The sequence below is a fragment of the Lynx rufus genome, unplaced genomic scaffold, assembly GCF_022079265.1.
Source record: "Lynx rufus isolate CCGP_SWC_20201006 ecotype Redwood Valley unplaced genomic scaffold, mLynRuf1.p SCAF_8, whole genome shotgun sequence".
NCBI lineage: Eukaryota > Metazoa > Chordata > Mammalia > Carnivora > Felidae > Lynx > Lynx rufus.
Window position 1 is genome coordinate 45,417,071 of NW_025814896.1, and position 17,904 is coordinate 45,434,974.

The 17,904-nt window shown below is 48.1% G+C and overlaps 1 protein-coding gene across 2 annotated transcripts in view; it reads right to left on the bottom strand.

The window, feature by feature from the left end:
- Positions 1–1,995: 1,995 nt before the first annotated feature.
- Positions 1,996–17,904, bottom strand: part of RALGAPA2 (Ral GTPase activating protein catalytic subunit alpha 2) — a 329,438-nt gene continuing 313,529 nt past the window's right edge. For both annotated transcript variants that reach the window (XM_047068562.1, XM_047068561.1), the window contains exons 39-40: positions 8,424–8,463; positions 1,996–5,362 (exon numbers count right to left, since the gene is read on the bottom strand). In XM_047068562.1, coding sequence (XP_046924518.1) covers positions 8,459–8,463 — 5 coding nt within the window. In that variant the 3' untranslated portion in view covers positions 1,996–5,362; positions 8,424–8,458. The remainder of the gene's footprint in view (positions 5,363–8,423; positions 8,464–17,904) is intronic.

A 17,904-nucleotide genomic window follows, 5' to 3' on the forward strand; every position in this document is an offset into this window, starting at 1 on the left:
AGCTCCCCAGCTCTGGAAGACCCTGATCTGTTTGTGCCTGGTCCAAGTGAGAGAAAGGTCAGGGTGGCCTCAGGAAAACCTTCAAGGTAGCTAGAAGGAGCATGGAAACTACCAACAGTCCGTGCACTGGTGAAGTAAAGTGCTGCTGATCGGGGGTGTTGTCCAGAACAGGGCCCAGGAAAGGTAGTTTCTCCTTGGAGCTCCACTTTGTAGCTGTGTGAACCCCAGGGAACCATCTTTGGGCTTCAGGTTCAGTACCTGTAGAAGGAGGTGGTGGGAGGTGGAAACAGTCCAGCTGATAGTCCTGGGTAGACCAGAAATACAGGGATGAAATTGACGGTGTGTTCCATCTTCATTACCTTATTAGTTTTTTTATTTGAAATGCAATTAAAACCATTTCCATTTATTTCTATAAATAAGAGCAAATGATAATAGTTTCTCTTGACATAAACTGTTTAATAAATCAAAGTAGCCTCAATTTGTTTCTACACATACACAGATCTAGAACGCTAGCTCAAATGTGTACAGACGTGACCAAATATAAATGTGTGAGTCTTCTTGCTGAGAGATACCCTGTACTGCAGCAAATGTAAAAAAACTCTGGCATGTTTCCTGTAACACTCAGAATATTTTGTTATGGCAAGGGTATACCTTAAAGGTATTCTTTTTTTAAATTCTGGCACGTGGCAAAAATCCCAGAGAGGTTGAGGAGAGCATTACTTGCAGCAATGGTCTTTTTGGAACCACTGGAAGTTGAATTCTTTTTGGAATTCTGCTGAAGGTCTTGCATGATCTGGCCTAACATTTGATGAGTAGTTTTTGAAAATGTGGATTTATGATGACTGGAACACGCTCCCCACACCCCCACCTCATCTTTTGTTATAAATAAGACAATAAACTGCTTTGTGAGACTTTCATAACAATATCCTGTGAAATTCAAGGACTATTTCCGGATCTGAAAGGAATCCATAAATCATCCTGGAGGGAACTGGGACCATCTGCAAAGTGGAATCATTAGGAAGGGCAGGACACTACCCTGAGCAATTCCTTGGGAATGTTCACTCACCTTCTCTCCACTCCAGGGTACACATGCAGGACAGGGAGTAAGGGCTGCCCAAAGCATCCAAAAATGGGGCTGGTCCAAGCCTCTCAATCCAAATCTATCTGCATGCAAGTTGGAATCCTTGAGAGGGTGAGGGAGACTTTAAAAATTAGATGCTGGGGTTCTACCCAGATGTGGTGGATCAGAATCTAGGTGGGGGATGGGAAACATCTTACGAAGCTTCCTGAGGGATTCTGATGCATGACAAGGCTCGAACCACCACTTCTAGGAAGCAAAGCTCTAAAACTCTGCATCAAGCTGCATTCCATGAGGTACCAAGTAGTAAACACATTTGCTACCAGTCCAAGGCTTTAAAAAGCTACATCAATTCAGGATCTTTTTGGCTCCTGGAAAGGCACCTGGACCCTTTTTGAGGTCACCAAGATGTCTCGTAAGTAATAGGTAATACCTATTCACTAAATGGACCAAAGAATTAATTTTAGGCAGCTTGACTGTCCAGTATGTTGAAAGTTCCCTGGTGTCCAGAGCATGGGAGTAGCTCAGGACACGGGTAGAGACCACCTGGCCAGGCCTCAGAATGTGACGGTTGAAGGCCTGAAGGCCATCGACGGGGCTTCAGCCATGCCAACAGGAGGCTGGTAATTACATTTTATCTGTCATTTATTCACAAAGACACACCCTCAAAGTTGGCCTCTTGCTCATCAGAGCCAGGGACTCCTGACTGACTGAGAGGTCAATTTTACATAAACACATTTGTAAACTTCCCTGGATTGATACTAGTACCATTCTGGATACATAATTACGCTTTGGTTAAAAAAAGATGCTTTTGAGGAACTCTGATAAAAAAGCAAGCCATCTTTTGTCAGATGTCAGGATAAAATTTATTTTCCTAGAAATGATAATGAAAACAAAAGAAACATATGGCACATAAGTATTGTGTTTCTACTTTATTAAATCATCACAGTAAATCAGAATTAAAGACAAAAAGAGGGTAAACTGGAGAGTCGAGTGGTGGTCATCAGTGGAGTTGTGTGCTTTTCTGGGTGTAGCACACACGTGTCTGCAAAGGTGGGTTGTACGTAGGGGTCTATACCACCTAGGCATAAACCCAGATGTGGGGCATTGGGCAAATTAAATATGAGATAGCAAAATTAAAATCAAATGACATATTATAACTTAATTTACTATATTTATCAATTTTTTCTTATTTACATGTACTAAATGTTGTAGACCTGAAACCATAAGAAAACATTCACTTCATGTGTATGTCATACATAGATACTGAGCACAACTAGAACGATGGTTGTTTCATGGTGAACTTCCCTCCTGATGTGGACATTCTCCTTCAGTAGATCTAGACATAACGCACTTACATGTAAGACATCACAGTACGTTTTAAAAGATCCCTCAAACCCCCAGATGACATAAATGTAACAGGAAGTGAAGCGCAGGTGGCCACACCGGCAGGAAGGTCAGGAAGACGTGATTTGCATTGTCTACGGATCCGCATGATCTCTTGTTTGTAAGGCTGAGGGTCTGATCAGTCAGCCCCTCTTATGAAGTCAAGGCTTAAGTCCCGTCCCTCCCTGTGGCTCTTAGCAGCTGCAGGCTTCACTGCATGGAGACCCTGTGACAGTCACCCAAGCTAGACTTCCTCACTATGGTCTACTTAAGATTTAACTATTTTTAAAAAGTCATCATTTTGTTTTTTTAAAGTACAAAAACCTTAGTGAGACTGTGGAACATCAACTTTGCTTTGGACAGAAATCAGTGTGCAGAGAAGTGAGGGGACTGGCCTGGCCCTGCCTGGAAGCCAGCAAATCTTATCCATTTTGGGCTGATTAGGGCTACTTTCACGTACAGATGGCTGGCCTGCTAATGTGAAGAGTCAGCGTTGTGACTCAGGTGGGCCCCCGCTGGATGAGTGACCCCCCACAATTTTGCTGAAAGGCATTTATTACAAAAGCACAATATTTGCTTTTCTAAGTGAAAAAAAAAAAAAAAAAGGAACTTGATCATTCCAATTTTCCACCCCAAATAACAAAAGCAATTCAAATCCACGTGATTGTAAGCAAACGTGGTTGCTAGATTCCCTGGTCCCCTCTTCCAGACCAAGGCTGCTGCTGACAACAGTGGGTTCAGATGAAGCTCCAGTCCCCAAGTGGCTGGTTGGAGTCTGGGGTCATGGGGATGTTAAAATCAGTAGGGCTTACAAGAAGTCTAGTTATTTGCTGCCTACAACTGAATTTCCCAATTTGCAGGTTAGGAGGACTGATTCCGGGAGGTAAGATGGAATCCTGAAGCAGAAGTCCACGGGAGTTCAATGTGACTTCCAAGTCCTGACACTTCAACTAAATCTGAGAATTCTGCCACAGGGGTTTCTAGAGCCTGGAAATGACATGTTCTCCCAGAAACTACTTGCCATCAGAGCCTAACTGGGACTCTGGAGCCCAGGAACATGTGATGCCCTTCCCTGCAGGAAGTAGGTCTGGGCACTCGGTAAATATGCAACAAAGCAGACTCGACAAATCTTGAGTCTGAGCCACTGGGGACATCCCAGAAAGCCCAAATCATTATACAGGTGGGGGTGGGGGTGGGGCAGGAGTGGGAAAGATAAGAATCGTGGCATTTGCCCACACAACAGAAAATGGCAGGACTTCCAGTCACCCTTAACAGTGTCATTAAGCCCCAGTGAGTGAACCAACTGGATGGGTTTATAGAACAGCCCAAAGTGATTGAGGCTTACTTCTGTTTCTCTCAGGTTCGGGTGATATCCAAGCTGCTTCTGTCTGTGGGCCTGGACCTCATGCCCTACCTGAGGCTTTCAACAAAGCTGAAAAACAAATTCTCTCTAGAATTAGAAGGTCTATCCTTTGAGTAGGAACTTCTTAATCTTTCCCCATTGTCCCAGAAGCAAGTCTGGTTCCTGGGACCTGCTTGTTTCTCCTGCAATGGTCGGGTACTAGCCAAACCAAGCCGATGGCTGACGGACAGAACTGACTGGTCAGTGAAAACAGCCACTCTGATGGAGTGAGGGGGCTCAGAGGACTCCCCAGGAAAGTGACCACAGCCACTGAGGGTAACAAAGTGGGCACAAGAGCAGAGAAGTAGAGAGTCAAGGGAGGTGGGGAAGCACCCTCGCATGGCTGATCCTTCTCTGGCTTCAGTGACTGCTGCCCCCAGTTCTGAGTCCCAGGCTTACTCTGGAGCAGGCTGCAGGCCTAGGAGAGAGGCAGAGGGCTGAAGAGGTCTTCCGAACTGACTGATTTTTCTGTCACTGACACCCTCAAACCCCCAGCAAGGATGCTGGGAGAGTGCAGATAGAAGGTTAGGTTTTTCTTTTTTTTTTTTTTTTCTTAAACAGGCTCAACATGCCTTCCTTGGAGCCAAACGTGTAGAAAGCAACCATTGTGCCATGGCTCTCTCTCAGCAGCAGGCAGGAGAGCACAACTGCAGGGCGAAGCTTCTGGAGGCAGAGGGACATCGTAGGGGGTGCCCGTCTCAGTCGAGTGCCCGCATGGGTGCATTCCCTGTGTGTCAACTTAGTGCTATCCTGAGCTGGGCCCTTGAAGCTTCCTGACCTTAAGGAGCTTTCACAGGGACAGGACCCTGTTTCTAGAGTCATCTGAGGACCTCCAGGAGGATGCTTGGGAAAACCTCTCCCCAGTTAGTGGGCATTAGGCACCAGGTGGAAAACACTCAGCGACTCATATAAAACTTCTCCTGGGCAAAAGACCCTAGGGAAAGCCAATTTCCATGATGATGAAATTTTTGAGTAAACCATAAATCCTAACATCAGCACTAGCGAAATCAATGTGGAAAAAATTCCTGTTTGACAGCTATTTTGCTGGCCCTTCTGTGAATCATGCTTGGGTTTATAAATGAGAGGAAACAACTTGGAGTACAGAAACCAGCTACCCCCCACCCCTTCCCTGAACACCCAGCATCTTCTCCTGCTGTCCCTGCCCTGGAGCAGCCACACCGATGCCCACAAGCATGGGTTTGTCTCTGGTTGTTGGTGACTTTCCCTTTTTCTTGTTTGAAGCCCAAGTTTCGTGAGGTCCTAGAGCAAGATGACACAGCCGAGTGAGAAAGTCCAACCCTCAACATCTTGGGGGGTTCACCTTCAACTTTGGAAGTCCGTCAATGGGAAGATGTGTGGAGGGCACTAGCAGAGCAGTGATGTTTCCTGGAGTCTCTGGGTTTGGGGTTCCGGGGTCGGGAAAGAGGGAAGTCTCATTCATCTCCTCCTTGCCAAAAGGCGCCGTGAGGTAGGCACTAGGGCTGGTGGCCAGGGCCCTGCAAAGAAAGCAGAGAGAGGCCAAGTCACAGCGCCCTTGTGGGCACAGATTCATGAAAAGACTTGTGGCACTCAGAACACATGGAACCACGTTCCCAGAAAGGGGTTCTGATGACCTCCCTATGTCACCAGTGCAGAGATGTTTGCTGAACGAATCAACACGTGAATGTCTTTCCTCCGGGTCTTTGCTGTGGACTTCCCTGCAGCATAAAACGAGCTATGAATCTTTTCAGATTTCACTTGGCCTCACTGTCCAATCCACATGTAAAGAGTGAAGAGAAAAGGCATCTGACTGCAGTAAAACAAAGAGGAGCCAATGAAACAGTGGCATGGCCCAGAGTCAATGAAGAAGCAAGTAAAACTTGATGGACAGCTTTGGGGATCCCTGCCCTAGTTATTATTTATGTGTATTTACATATTGATATTTCACCCGATGACTTACAACTCGATTATTCCCCAAAGGGTCTGGGGGAGAGGTTAGGACTAGGTTGCTTGTGTGAATGAGTCCAGACAAGCATAGTGCTGTTTAGCACTGGAGGGAAAAGGAGTAAACTCAAAGCCTGTGAATCTTCACCTCTCTTCCCCTCTCCCGGGTGGTTGCGAGCGTGCTCAGAGGAATCCAGGAATGCCTGCTGCAATACCCAGCCACTGTTGCTGCCAAGGCCTGCCCTCCCCTGGGGCAGTTCTGCGAGGGAGAGGATCTTTCATCACCCCTCTTGCCCACTGTAAGCTATTTTTAAGCCCTGTTCTATTATACCCCAAGCTTCCAGGCTTCGAACAAACCTCAGAAGCAGGCTTTCTATCCTCCTTCCGGCATGCTCCACTTCCAGGGGTTTGGTCTTTGAAATTTTTATTATTATTGGCATGGGAAATTAATTTATGTAAGTTGTCTTATTCACAGACAACATCTTTTCTCGTTTTCTGACCTTACCTATTGCTTCTAGGAAAAGCCTCTGAAATCAGTGCTCAACAAACATGCATGGACCTGAGAAGATAGCTTTCTCCGGTGTGTTCCCAATGCCAGCACTGGGGGGCTTTACCGTCCCTCCTCCCTGCTGGTCGCTGTAAGGCTGGGCAGAGACAGGAAATGTCCTGCAGCTCTCTCATGCTAGTCTCATCTTTAAAAACAGGCTACTTTTGACAAAGGCAGCCCAGCTATATTGCCCTCCATGACAGAGATGGCATTGGTAAAAGGTCTCTCCCTGTCCCCTTGGAGCTGGATATGGGGGTGAACAAACCCGATTCAATCCTAGATAACATTCTGTTTTGAAATACCTTCACTTCAAATTGTCTAAGATTTCACATTAGTCACTAGGAACCACTCTACCCAGTATTCTAATCAGATCAATTGGGAGAGAGAAAGAAAAACATAAAAAGCAAGTGAATGAAAGAGATAAAATGATGCTTGAAGATATGCTATTAAGTGAAAGAGCAGTTCTGGATTAGAAAGGAAACACTGAACCCCTCTAGCTGGGGGGCAAGGAGGGAGAGGGGGGTGCATGCTGCATTCCAGAGGCTGGGCAGGATGGCAGGCAGACAGAGGGACGCCAGGCAGGTGGGCTCTGAGGAGCTGCATGAAGCTCTGGGGCAAAGCGGCCCCCGTGCATTTGAAAGCAGTGGCCCCAACTGCTGGGGGTGCAGGGAAGCCCCCCCTCCACAGCTGCAACCTGCATGGCAGTGCCCCCTGCATTCCTCCAGTCCCCGACTTCCTCCTGGCACACCCCCAGCCCGTGATGGCTCCTGCAGTGCCCACTGCACCCCGTAACCGACGGGGAGGCGGCAGCTGGGGAATGAGCTGGCAGACCACAAAGGGGGGTGGTTCCACTCGCAAGCTGCCGGCAGCCGCTCCACTCAGTTGGCCTCTTCCTCTTGCTGGAAGCTGGGGGTCTGTTCAAAGGACACTTGAGCCCCATGTCACCGTTCTGTGGCAGGAGCAGGAAGATCTCCAGGGATATGGGGTCCCAGAAATAAAGACTTCTGCAGGACAGGACTGTACAGCCCCACTCTGCCCCACCCAGTAAGAGCACCCGGGTGTGTGGGGCTTGTCTCCTCTGGGGGCTCAAGGAACTAGGCCCCATTTGGAACAGTTCTGGGACTGGGCCAAAGCTGTGGCAGAGGGAGAAAGAAAGGGTAGCTGGGTTGGAGGGTCTGGCCTGCAGGTGGAGGAGGATGATGTTTTGGATAAATCCAGAAGTCTCGAGGCTAACATTCCACCTGCATTTTTCCCAAGATGGTGACAGGCATCTGTGTCATGCGTTCCGCTGTGGCAATATGGTTAATAAATGACAGCTCGCTGGTGTCCTCCGGTATTATTACTGTTAGCATCGTCACCATCTGGTGTCCCTTCCACCTGTGAGCCCATGAGTCGGTGCAGCCTGGGCCACCCCCAGCCGGCACTGCCACAGGTGGCACGGGGCAGGGCCTGGACCCCAGAGCCAGGGCAGAAAGGAGAGGCCTACAGAGGTCACACCTGCTGCAGCCAGCCTGCCCTCTGGGTCCTAAACTGCAGCCCATCCCCGGGTTCCTCACCCTCTGTGCTCCCCCAGCTTTTGTCTGCTCTTCCTCCCCCAGCTGTTCCATTCAGCAGTCCCCCCCCCCCCGGACGACCTGCCCTCCCCGCACCGAGGCCTTGGAGGCGCCCGTTAAGGCGAGCGGTCAAAGGCCGGCCCAGCACGTGCCACATCTTATCGGCCCATCTCAAGATCCTGCTCCTCCTGGCTTGGGCAACAAAAAAGGGGGCGGCCCCGGGTCCACTGGCTCCCTGTGGCCCTTCACACAAAAGGGCGCGCGACAAAGACATGTTCCAGGATGGCAGGTGTTGGTGTCGGATTCCGCCCAGAGTGCACGGGCAGAAGAAAGGCGAGTCTGGGTTTCCCCGGGCAGCACAGACATGCAGGGGCACGAGTGTGGGCAGGGCCCCTCGGGAGGGGAGATGGGGACAGCAGGAACTAGAGGGGCATTTCAGTGCGGTGTTAGCCACAGAAGGAGGCTGGTTGGTGAATTTACACCCCCCCTCCCCAAAAGCAGGGACGTTGGGCAAATCCAAAGCGTCAGTCTTACCTTGCTCAAATGTGGCAATGAGACCTTTACGTATTTTAATCTGAAGGGAAAGAACATAAAATCAAATGAACACAAGCCCAGCACACCCGTAGCCCAACTTGATAATGAACGCAGTGCTAATAAGACATTTATTCCTGTGCTGCCTGAGTGTTGTCACCGCCTTGGAGATCGTTACCAACTGGAAATTCACTAAAAATTCTACTTGGCAGGACAGAGTTCTAGCTGCGGTCACATTCATAAATGTGAAATGAAAGAGACAGTGGTGCTCCTAGCATGTGTTGTGCAGATGCTGTTGGGAGCTCTACAGACACAGAGCAACACTGACCACCGTGTTTCTTTTCCTGTTGCCCTGTATCTGCTGACAGATTTGGTCTAACATATAGTCAAAGGTATTAATTTTCAAGATGAGCATTTGGAATTCAATGGATGACCTGAAAAAAGAATTGGCAGCCTCTAAGCATATGCAAGTTTACATGCCTCTTAGTTTCATGTCACTGGTTTCTGAGTGTACAGTGTGTGAACTCAGTCCTAGTGTCACCTGCGATACGATGGTACCCAGGGAGGAAGCACGCAGCATGCTGTGCGGAGGGCAGCAGGGAAGGGGACCCCACAGAGTTGAAATGGGACTGTAAGCTCACCCTCACTCACGAAGCTGGAGGATCTCAGCAGTCATGCTGACCCCGAGAGACGATCTGAGTATCACCGTACTTTGTGACAGGTTTTCTCAATCCCCGCCCCCCCTGCCTCGCCCCCATCCCTCCCACAGACATCCAATTTCCTCTGTGGGTTTCCCTCAGCAAATCCTCAGCGTCGTTTTGTACCAGGCATAGCTCCTCACCCCAACCCCCACAGCAATCCTGAATTCAGTGTCACTCGGCCACCATTAAATCTGGACAAAGGACATTCATCAGTGACATGGCCCGTTGTCTGCACGGCCACAGTCATAAACTTGGATTGTCTGCTGAGCCCCTTGCCAAGGTTGGCACAGTGACCAGGGCCAGTTTCTAAGTCGGTGGTTCAGAAGGCCATCAGAAGAACCAATGACATACTCTTAGGTGGGGCTCTCCAGAAGAAATGTGCACTTTCTATGATCTATTGAAAATATTCCCACCCTGGCAAAATTACTTGGGGTTTAGAATTTCAGGATAAATAACTGATTGTGGATGATAAGTCTTATTTGATTTTCAACCACTGTTACTTGCTCATTCTCTATACATTGACTGTGCTCTAGGGCACAGGAGACTCTTGTGACTGTGTTGATTGTTGGTAACAGACTAGAATGTTTTCCATGGATCCTCGATAATAGGATTATCTAGATTTCCTGTTTTCTCCCAATGCATTGTGCTGTGGCACCCCATTTCTTCTCATGGAAGATGGCATATGTACAATGTCTCTCAGCGGGTGTCTTCCTTGAGTTGGGGAGGCCCAGCTTTTCAGGGTACCATGCTACCTACTCTTTCCAGGATGAGCAAATGGGGTCTCTTCATGAAGGGGCTCCTTGGTCTCCCTCCCCTGCAGCCCTTCAGCCCTGGTTATGCTGGGCGTACCAAGAAAACAGATGGCGCAGCTAACAATGGAAGACTTGTTTGTAATTGCTGATGAGGACTGGTTTGCTCCTCTCCCCAGTGTGTCCCCAGATGCAGCCTGGTGTGGTGTGCTGGACCAAACAGAATGTCTCAGTGACTGCCAGTCCATGGGTGAGTTAAGGAGATGCAAAGACAGAGACAGTTGGGGGCTGCCTTAATTATTCCATGGGGCTCAAATGTCACTTGCCCTTGACACACAGGCAGTGCTACCAAAGGGTGGGGGCCCACACATGGAACACAGGAGTAGGCTGTCAGCTTCCTGATATATCCCTGGGGGTGAGTGTGAGACACCAACTAGCCTGGGCAGCGCTGGAAGGCACCAGAAGAGAGCACAGTGCTTGGAGGACAGGAGGCATGTGATGCTTAGGGGTGTTGGGAAGAGACACAGAGCATAATTATTTCATCTTTTCATCAGTTCGGCACCTGAGATGTGCCAGGTTCTGTTCCAGGCTCTTGGTTATAGGCATGAACAGAGCAGATGAAGCTCCTGACTGTGGGAAGCTTTGGTGGAGGCCCTATGGCATGCATTCTAATTGGGGGGCAAAAATACCATATTTTTTATATGAAGAAAGCCCAGATACCAGAATGGTAAATAAACAAATATACAGTATTTGTGGAGTGTTTCGGTGGGGGAGGAGACCAATTAGGAAATCCAAATGTCTTGGGAACCTCCATAGTGGGGTCATAGTGAAAAAGACATTGAGCCACATTGGGTGATAGGGTTAATATGTGCATCAGATTCAAAGTTTTCTTGTATGTGTTGGGACTCGGGAGTAGCATTTAGACTTCTAAGAGCAGCGGGGTGGGACCCCTCTAGAGAGAGCCCTCCACACATCAGCCCGACACCAAGGGCTAAACTGTAGCCATTCAGCGGCTCAGACACAGAGCTGGAGCCCAGAGAACCCAGAAGTCACTTTTAGAGAAAGATGTCTTATTTCTTGGGCCTCATGCAGCTTCTTGGATACTCTGGATATCAACAAGGATTTCATAAAACACAGGACACAATAGTCTTGATTGGAGATCTGCTGCGTTCCCCACAGCTCTGCCTAGTGGAGGCTTTTCAAGAACTGGTGGGTCTTTTTGTGGCATGTGTTCTCTGGTGGGACTTGCTGGGATAGCAGAAGAGCAAGGATTTGAACGGAGCTTCTTATCTCTGAGGAAAGGCTGCCATCCGGGACTGCCACCTGGGATAACACTGGGCAGGGTCAGACAAGAAAAGTGGCTGCTTCTCCCTGGGTCCTTGTTACTGAACAGTCAGTGTGGAAAATGATTAACTGGTTCAAGATAATTAGGGAAGGGAATGATTTTGAGAGCTGGCATGGCTGAGGGAGAGAAACAGTGGACCACGGTTCCAGCTTTAGGCGAGCGCTAAATATCCTCCCAGCAGGAAGGCGGACAGAGCCGGAGATCAGAGAGCAGTCTGAGCTATTCAGACCCCTTGGAACGGCTCTGAGGAAGGGAACAGGTGCAGCCATGGATGGGGTAAGCCTACACGCTCAACTCAACACTGGCAACTCAAGACCAGTGGGAATCAGCCAGCCTAATTAACATTTCCAAATGGCCCAAGGATGGCTCCCAGTATTTCCAACCCAGCAGCAGTGGCTGTGCCCTGGCGCTGGCCCTGATACTGGGCTTCCTTTTTTTGGTCGTTGGTCTCGCCCATCGACTCTGGTTCTGAATCAGAAAGCTGGGACAGCTGGACCAAAAGGAAGGCAGGCATCGTGTGGATTGTGTGCCTGCGTGAGCATACGCACCTGTGCAGGGGGCTAGGCAAGTGGGTGGAAGGCTCATTCTGGCATTCTTCTCTTTCCCTTCCACAGCTATAATACACTTATATGGACCTATGGCTGAATTTAACTAAACTATAAATTGAAGATTAGTATCTTGGTTTGAACTTTTCTTGTCAGGCCCTCGCGGAGACAGCGGTGTCTAGACCCTCTTGCTATCTCACAGAATGTGAATACTAAGATCTCAGTTACATCTTAGCCATGGCAGGGCTGTTCATCTTACCAGACTGAATTCATATCTCGAAATAGCAAAACAGCTCAGGAATGTTGATAGCAGCAATATTCCTAATATAGCCAAAAAGCAGAAATAGCCCAAATGTCCACCAACTGATGAATGGACAACCAAAACATGGCCTACCATGACAATGGAATACATATTTGGCAATAAAAGAAGAGAAATACTGACATAGGCTACAACATGGATGAAACTGAGACCATGCTGAATGAAAGAAGCCAGTCATCAAAGACCATGTACTGTATGATTCCATTTATACAAAATGTCTGGAATGGGCAGATCCATAGAGACAGAAAGTAGACTAGAGGTTGCCATGGGCTAGACGTAGGGTAGGGGGAGTGGGGACTGACAGCTTAATGGGTACATGGGTTTTTCTCTCTGTTTTAGGATGAATTAAAAAGTTCTAACATTAGGTTTGAGGTGATGGTTGCACAACCTTGCGAATGTACTAAAAACATCAAATTATATACATTATTATTAAAAAAATTTTTTAAGGTTTATTTTTGAGAGAGTAGACAGAGCACAAGCAGGGGAGGGGTAGAGACAGAAGGAGACAGATTCCAAAGCAGGCTCCAGGCTCTGAGCTCTCAGCACAGAACCTGATGCAGGGCTGTAACCCATGGGCCATGAGTACACGACCTGAGCTGCAGCTGGACGCTTAACTGACTGAGCCACCAAGTGCCCTGAGACTATTTTTCTAAGAACAAAACAATGCCAAAGAAACTTACCCTCATATCCTAGCTCTTCTGGATCACTACTGTCATTTTACATCTCTTCAAACAATGTTCTGTGTATCAGGGAGTTATCTCCCATGATTCTTCACACCAGCCCACAGGTTCCTGACCACTGGATTCTGGTGTGAGTCTGGTTGGGGGGTTGTCTTAAGCAGGTCTTGACCTGACTGCAAGTCAAAGTTCTGCCCATCTCCTTTTTACCTTCTTCCTCCCACCATGCAGACCCAAAGAGGTGGGTGTCACCATGCTCCCCTCACCTGTATAGTCCCAGTAAGGGGCTGTGTTCTGTGGCACTAGGGATATGAGAGTCACTAGGGGGAGGGGACAGGTAGGCCCCTCTAGCGGTCCCATGGAGAACGTTCAGGGGGAGCATCTCTTCGATTAGTACAACATTTATTCATTAGTCAACATGTCTTCTATGCCTGCTGTGTGGCAGGTGGTGGGAATATGTAGGGAATGAAATATTATCTAACTATCCCTGCTGCCCCTCCCCTAGAATATCCTCCCCATAGAAGTCAGTGATCTTTTTAATCAAGAGTTGTATCGTGTCACCCCACTGCTTAACACCCTCCAGGAGCTGCCCTGCTCACTAGTGTAACAGCCAAAGTCTTTCCCTAGGTCTGTGAGGCTATTCTGATCTTCCTCCTCCTCCTCACCTCCTTGCTTGCTTTGCTCAAACCATGATGGGCCCTTCACTGTTCCTCAAACATACCAGGAAATGCCTGCCTCAGGGCCTTTCCACTTGCTGTTTCCTCTGCCTGGAGTGCTCTTCCCCCAGACTCTAAATGGCTTGCTCCCTTACCTCCTTCAAGCCTCTCCTCAAATGTTTTCTTAGTGAGGCCTTCCCCACATCCCATGTCGAAGAGGCTATCACCCCAGTGATGCTTCTCAGTTGCACTCCTGGTCCTCCTTCCCTGCTGCTTTTTTTTTTTTTCTTGGCACCCCTCAGCTTCTGAGAAGCCAGCATCTTTCTCACCCATCTAAAAGATAAACTTCAGGGATGCCTTGGTGATCAGTCGGTTAAGCGTCTGACTCTTAGTTTCAGCTCAGGTCATGATCTCATGGTTTGTGAGTTCAAGCCCTGCACTGGGCTCTGCGCTGGCGGCCAGCACAGCACCTGCTCTCTCTCTGTCTCTGCCCCCACCCCCTCAAAATAAGTAAACATTAAAAAAACTAAAAGATGGGCCTCATGGAGGGTGTGGTTGCTGTTCTGCCCATTTCTGTACCTTCCATACTAGTGCACAGTAAATATTCGTGGAAGGAATGTGTGAAGCCCTGACCCTCAGGGGGCTTCTGTGATGATCTTAGAAGTGAAGCCACAGTTCCCATCCACTTGGGCTGTACCAAAGGTCTGTCCCCAGGGCCTAAGCTGGACTGAGCTTTATTATATATATATATGGCCTCTAGCAAAGTCACCAGTTTTGGGGAATTGGAATAAAGAACAGAGGCAGCATAGCGGCCTGCGGAGTCTCGTTTCTGGCTTCTTCTGTGGTCATCCCTTCCCTCTGGGACTCTCGCCCTGATGTTCTTGGGTTGGTTCACATCCCCTGGTCAGGAGGGCCTGGACTTGGAAAGCCGCTCTCCCAGGTGTTACAGAGGGCTCTGCTGTAACAGTCAGGCTGTTCCTCTAGCTGCTTCCCTGAGCCCTGGGGACAGAGCTAGGGAACAGGGTTTCCCTAACTACCACGCACAGGCTCTGGGACACGAACCAGCTGCAGGGTCTGCCCAAACATACTTCAGCAGCAATGGCAAGGGAACCTGCACTCCTTGGTTTTGCCTGGGATCAGGGCGGGGGGAGCAGGACCCTGCCTCCTGAGTCCTGGAAGACCCACAGCAGCTGTCCTCACCCTCGGGCAATCTCAAGATCAGTCGACCCTGCTTGATAGAAGAGACAGGCTGGGTGACCGAGTAGGCTGAGGACCCCACCACAGGTAAGGGCTCAGCACTGCAGGGGGAGGTGGGAGGGGCCTGGTGTGGGGACACAGGCCGGTAGAATGTGTCCTCTATGCATCTGGGATTTCATTGTCTCATATTCCTGAAGTGGTCAAAAAATAGGATTTTGCCTGTTCTTTCTCTCTGTACACTCTATAGAGATGCTATTAGGTTTCCTCTGTGCTGAGAAATGAATTTTGGCCAGTGAATGCTGTAAATACATTATGTGGGGTAGTTTTGTTTGTTTGTTTTTTACAAAGTTGACTGGCATGTTTCCCCCCCCCCTTTTTTTTTTTTTAGGGATTTTTACCCCCCAGCCTTTTGAGGGCCTTTGTAGGTTAACTAGAGAAAAGGAACCAGCTTTTCTCTTTATTATGCTATGTAGAGGTTTACCTCCTGGTTATCAGCATATATACTTCTGGAAGAGGAGACAATGTAATATTCTATTTTCTGTCAGCAGACTTAAATGCTAGTAAGAGAGCTTCCATTCAGCCTCTGCTTTGGCTTGGTTGTTGCTAGAAACTTAAGCAAGGTCATGGGGTCTTCAGGAGCCCACCTTAATGGCTGTGGTTTGCACATGCTCCACCCTCTAGAACCAGGAGAACACTATGGTCACAGTTGCAGTTCACATCCCAATGTGAACATGGGGTGTCAGAAGCTCCAGGTTCTTCCGAAACAAATCCTCAACGTTACTTCAAATGAGCTTTAATTAAGAGTCATTTCCAAAAATTGCCTCTGAGAAAAATTCTTGGTACCTGCCGGCCATCTCTTGGCAACTGCAAAAGTGTCACGGGAACTGTAATTAACAGTTAGGCAGGTAGGAAGATGCCACTTGCATTTAAAACCCTGTGAAGGCTGCAAAATCAGAACTAAAGTCAAGACAGCTCACAGAAAAACCAGCATCTTCAAGTTCTTCCAAAGGAACAATTTAAATGTGATGGCAGTACTTTAGAATGAATAATCTTGGGTCCCTTCTTTTTCTGGGAATCTGTGAACATCCCCTAACCTCAGCACCAGCCTCACGGCCAGGGTGGTGGTTCCCCACACTGGCTCTGGAAGGAGTCATTTCTTCCTCTGTGTTCTTCCCATGTTGACTGTCCCCTATTTTATTCTTGTCCATGGCCTTCCAGTTGTCATACATCTCAATTTTTAGCCAACGTGGGGAAGTTAAAAATTGACTGGTGGGAGAGGTGCCTGGGTAGCTCAGTAGGTTAAGCATCTGATTTTGGTGCAGGTCATGATCTCACAGGTTCGTGGGTTTGAGCCCTGTGTCGGGCTCTCTGCTGTCAGCACAGAGCCTGCTTCTGATTCTCTGTCTCCCTCTCTCTGTCTGTCCCCCACTCGTGTGCATGTGTGCACTCACACGCCCTCTCTCTCCCCACCCCCTCAAAAATAAACATGAAAAAAATTTTCTTAAATGACTGGTGAGGGACTTAGTAGTGTATCTAATACATGTTAGGTAAGTTTCCATTCTCTTCCAGGCTCACAAGGTAGATGGCACAGCCCACTTCAGGAAAATCTCAACCCAACAGACCCACACATTTGGCTCACTGTATCTCTTTCTCTCTCTTTCTCTCTCTCTCTGTCTCTCTCTCTCACTGTATCTTTTTGATATGTGATTATAGTTCAGAAGCAACTAATCTGGGCTTATTCATAAGTAGCCATTTTTTAGTGGTTCCTGAATATCTGCTCTTCCCTAACAAGACTGCAAGCTCCAGAAGGGTAGGAAAGACATGGAAAATGAAGCTTCCAGAGTCTTTGGTTTCCCTTAAGGTGCTTAGCACAGCCCTGGGGGGAGGGGCAGGGTGAATTTGGAGACGGCAACATTTGACAGGTAGCACCACTGTGGTCTACTGGATCAAATGGAACAAATGTTTGTCTCATCTCTTTCTTTCCCCTCCCGGAGCTGACACTGAGGACAACAAAAGCATTTTAAGAGGAAAAAGAGATGAATAAGCATGAAGCAAAATCTGGTGCTAAACAGGGCTATCAAGAATTCTCTTTAAAATCTACAATACCATTTAGGAAAGGATGCCAAATCACATATCAGTTATTCAAACCACATTATCTGGTCTGTGGAGTACCTAGGCCCTGTGGCTTCCCCTGCCTTTTTCACACCAGGTTTTGGTCATATTGCTTATCACTGGTCCACTTTCACTAGGAGACCAGGGAGAGAGGGGACAGCTGAACAATCACAGGAGTCTGCCCTGCATCTGTCTCAGGCCCAACACACGTCTGTGGCCTCAAGACACCTATGCCACTTCAAGCAACAGCCTGAATTATTCTGTCCACATTTCTATTTTATTCCTGTTGCATATGTTTTAAGAAAGAAATTACATGTGTCATTCTCTAAAGAATTTACTGCCCATTATAGATAGAATATGTGTGCACACACACGCACACACACACATGACTTACATAGGCTAAGAAAAACCAAGATAGAAGTAATGACAAGTTAAATGGCACATTAAAATGAGGATCCAAGCATTACAAAGATGCCTTGACAGTGGTTCTCAGTCCTGCCTGCATAATAAAATGCCCTCAGGAGTTTTTTTTCAAATGTTTATTTATTTTTGAGAGAGACAGAGTGCAAGGGGCGAGGGACAGAGAGAGAGGGAGACACAGAATCTGAAGCAGGCTCCAGGTTCTGAGCTGTTAGCACTGAGCCTGACATGGGGCTCGAACTCACGAACCTGGAGATCATGACCTGAGCTGAAGATGGAAGCTCAACCTACTGAACCACCCAGGTGCTCTGCCCTCAGGAGTTTTTAAAAGAAAATCCTCATGCTCAGGCCACACCCCAGACCAACATATGCACATCTCTAGAGGAGGGATATAGCATAAGAATACATAGGGATTCGCAGGTGAATCACAAGCTGGGGCCAGCATTACTGGGTGTGGGTGATGGCATTATGGGTGGTTTAAGGAAACCCAATGGATGCTTCATCATCTTTGCAAGAAGAATACATTTTAAGTTTTAAAAAATATGTCATATGAAAGGGGTCAGAATTGAGCTGGTTATGTGTAAAGGAAGATTCGGGCTGGCTCTGGGTGGGACTGCTGGGATAGAAACTCTGTGTGGGGCAATTAGCTCTTTGTAGGCCATGCGGCAGCACCCAGTTGGCTATAGCCAAACGTGCTGAGGTTGCTGAGTGGGGGTGGCCTGAGTTCTTGAATAGACAATGACCTAACAGAACTTGTCTTTAA